The sequence below is a fragment of the Bidens hawaiensis genome, unplaced genomic scaffold (genome assembly GCF_021521415.1).
Source record: "Bidens hawaiensis isolate Kalapana, Puna unplaced genomic scaffold, B.hawaiensis_p1.1 tig00018764_1, whole genome shotgun sequence".
NCBI classification, from domain to species: domain Eukaryota; kingdom Viridiplantae; phylum Streptophyta; class Magnoliopsida; order Asterales; family Asteraceae; genus Bidens; species Bidens hawaiensis.
In genome coordinates, this window is record NW_027492849.1 from 28,344 (window position 1) to 32,368 (window position 4,025).

General features: G+C 31.7%; 1 protein-coding gene across 1 annotated transcript; it reads right to left on the minus strand.

Moving 5' to 3' along the window:
• Positions 1–2,368: 2,368 nt before the first annotated feature.
• LOC143556943 (zinc finger protein ZAT5-like) lies at positions 2,369–3,360 on the minus strand. The gene is made up of 2 exons (XM_077046147.1): positions 3,268–3,360; positions 2,369–3,091 (listed from the first exon to the last, which is right to left on the minus strand). Exons 1-2 carry the CDS (start codon positions 3,299–3,301, stop codon positions 2,370–2,372), a joined length of 756 nt encoding a protein of 251 aa, XP_076902262.1. The 5' UTR covers positions 3,302–3,360; the 3' UTR covers position 2,369.
• Positions 3,361–4,025: the final 665 nt, after the last annotated feature.

The following is a 4,025-nucleotide window of genomic DNA, read 5'->3' on the forward strand; positions in this document are numbered from 1 at the left end:
AATATACAGTTTAGAGCTTATATAGTGCTTAAGTTCTCAATCATATATGTGTATGTAAGAATTTATTACAAGTGTAAAATTACTCTTTAATAATTAGACAATGATCTATTAATGTAGCTAGTTCAAAAATTCATATTTAATCAATAAGTAATATGACAAATCATAGTTTAAAAGCAGTTAACTGCATAAGTTCTTACGTCTCCATCATACCTTTAACGAATGGCTCAACGATTAATTAAGAGTATACCACAAAAGTGTTTCGTCTTCAATTAGGTGTCTCTTGCTAGAATTTGGTCATTTTCGAGATAAGTTCATGACAAAATGAAATCAATAACCTATCAATTCTATGCAAGAAGGATAGAGTGACGGATCCTTAGAAACTACCACTGTCGTCTCGCAAGGCCGGCTCAATGACAAGTTGGACAATAATAACAAATTAACTACAACTTAAATTTTAATAATTGAATAATTTTTTTTGAATTACAATCATTATTTTAGTCTAATGGAAAATGTGTATGTCTTATAACTAAATGATTATAGTTTCTAGTCTCACTTAAGACATTTATGATAATTTGGTGGAAAAAAACTTTAGTTAAAAACAAAATTGTCAAACACCCTTTTATTAAATAGGAAAAATTGAAAAACAAGTTGGATGGAAATGGAAAAGGCATGAACTTAGCCAACTCACTTTTGTTTAATTTCCAACCATTTATTGATAGAGACCAGTTCACCACTCATTCACTTACCCACTCAATCACTCACTAACCATGTGTTAATGCATATTACATGTTTCTTACATTTTAGTTATAGTACACTTAACTAATGGGCTGGTGGTTTATTGATGACGTCAAAGCCTTTAAACATGTGAGTTTGGAAGAAAGGGATTTGAGTTCAAGTCTCACACGTAACAAGATTAAAAAAATCAAAGTTCGAAAAAAAAGTTATTCTACACTCAAAGTCTCAAACAATACCATCTTTTGAAGTTACGTTTTGCAATTGCAAACACGTTATGCAACATGCTCGATCTAACACATTAATTACTTGCTTAGCGTGAGAAACCACCACCATATTAAAAGTAAACCACGGCTTTTGGTTATGATCAACCCGCGGTCATACGGTTTTTCTGTCAAGTCATTGTTTTTTTCTTCTTTTTCTTGTTTATTTGTTTGTTTTATGTATATGAATAATATGATACATATGATATGTGTCATGTAAAGCATGAAAAAGATGACCGAAAACAAAAATAGAATGCTTTCTTTTCCATTTTTATATGTACTTTATGTGTATCATGTTCTTTTTTATAAAATTATAAAATGAAAATAAATTTGTGCACATGTTTTTTTTAATTATTTTTGGAAAAAGATTGTCACAATTCACATACAATATTTGAACTCTAGATAACTAGTTGGAGTCCAACTAGTTAAACGAGGCATCTCAGCTAAGGCTCTAGCTTGATTTTAAAGTTAAACGAGATTTAAATTGAGCCAACGAGCCAAGCCATGATCGATCCGAGCCTAGGTCGAGCCGAGCTTGATTACAAAAATGAGCCAACTCAACTCATAATGTTTCAAATCAAGTTTTTTTAACTAGTTTTATTCGAGTTTTTATCGAACAAGCCACGAGCTCGAGCTCGAGCTTCAAGCCTCGAGCTTTTTGGACAGCCCTAAGTTGGACTAGCATAGGTGCTTTTTCATTATATATTTATAACATAGAAAAAAAAGAAAAAAAAAAGAAGATGCTCATGTATCACTCACTTTTCGTGAATAGAAGGCAACCTATCATGAAATATGCATCATATCAACTGTTTAACAACTTACTCAAAGTATTTCACTCACTACACTTCACATTACTTGTATTTAAATGGAAGTAACACATTTTTTATGCATAGATTTTAATAACTTTAGCAAACAAAAAAAAAACTTCATGATATTCAATATAAATCAAAGCTTGTATATTGTAAAATAATAAATGAAGAATAAGAATAATAGATATATGATCATACAAACATAAAAAGTCATATGTAGCATTAAACAATACAGACTTGCAATGACATGCGACTCCAGTTGAAGATTTGATGTAATTTTTGAAATTCAAAGTGATGGTATTTTTAACTTGTTACAATACTCCTAATATTTTCAAAACTCTTATACACACTATTGTCCGGGTTAAAACCCGTGACTGATCTTACAAGTCACATCAAGAACCAGCTCTAACAACTGAGCTAGCCTTACATTATCAAATTCAAATTGTCAATGAATAATAAAAAATAAAATTAATAATAATAATAACAATTAATAAAGATGTAATCTTTCACATTAATCTTGAAGTAATGTTTGATGTAAATTAACTTGTTTTCGTCTTTCTTGCTTTCAATAATAACAATCCACTAAAGCCGGAACACTAAACCGAAACTTCGTCTCAACGACGTCGTTTATCGCCTCTGGCGGAGGAAAGTTAAGATCTAACGATAGCGTACTCGTGCTACCTCCCACAGACTTTTCAGTTACGGATACAGTTCGGTTTACAGATGGCAGGTTTAGCCTATGTTTCCTCATGTGTCCCCCTAGCGCTTGCCCGGACGAAAACTCTAACCCGCATATCGAACATTCATGAACTTTTCCTCTATTATTAGTGCTAGTACTAGTAATAGTTATATCTTCTTCTAAAGGTTGAATATTCAAATAACTAGGTATCTTTTCGCATACGTTAAGTTTCGCCTTCTTGTGACTCGCTTTGTGTCCGCCTAACGCTTGAAACGATGGAAACGAACGGTTACATGTCTTACACTCGTGGACATAATAACCGGAGTTATTATCGTCGTTATTAGCTCTTAATTTCTCCGTTTTCTGATGGATTTGATCGGTTTTTGCTTCGCTTTGAGCTAACATAATTAGGCAATTCGCCATGTCTTCGTCTTCTTGTGTTGAAATCTCTAGTGATTGATCATGTGTAGAATTATCAATCGAACAATGAACGTTAGTCGAACTGTTGCCGGAATTTTTAGGCACACGAAATGGAGAACAAGGCCGTTGGCGTTGGCGCTTGGTACGCTTTCGTTTGATGATTTGAAGAGCTCGATCTCGACTCGTATCTGTAAGATGGTAAAATATTAAGTTCATTACATAAAATAGAGGGTTACAATATATAAAGATAAAATACTGGATAATAAAACCCTTAATATTATAAATATTGGGATGTTTTAGCTGAGTGAGTCAGAGCAGTAGAAAATCAGACGTTTAGAACAGAAATCGATAGAAGAATAAATACCTTCTGTGTATTCTGCCATGAACTCCACTTCCATAGAGATGTTTTGTATGTGTGTAATTGAAAGTGAGAGAGAGAGTGTGTCTATGTGTGTAATGTAAGTTACTTGTGATGAAGAGAATAGTGGGGGAGTAAGTTAGTATATATACATAGTACAAGAGTTAAAAATGTTAATAATATAAAGGTAGTAAAGTGCAAGTGTTTCTTCAAGTAGTTTGTTGCTAGCAATCTTTCATGCTTAAATAAGTGTTTTTTAACAATTTCGGCTGCGTGAAGCTCACTTTTAGACTTTAGTTTGTTTACTTTAATTTTTTCATACTTTATAATAAACATGTTAAGTTACACTTTTCAACTTCTTTTATGCGTATTAATGTTGATAATAATAACATGTTTTCAATCTAACAACATATATTGTATGTTAAGTTTTACATTAATTGATAAGTATTTTGAACTTTTAAGTTTAGAAAGTTGATTACATAACAGTTTTAAGTAAAAATTAGTGCATGAAAGAGTCTAGCATGCTTATTTTGTATTCATTAACTTAGTTAATTTAATAATTTGTTAATTACATGTATGAAACATAAGATTTGAACACTTACATATTATTCCAGTGATATTTTTATATTTATTCTCACGTCGGATGGTAGTCGTATAGATCATTCATAAGGTATAGCTAGCGGTGTTCTGTTTTGCAGGATTTGACTGTTAATTCAGTGTAGTCGTATAGATCATTCGTAAGTGTGAGATCTTAATTACACTTT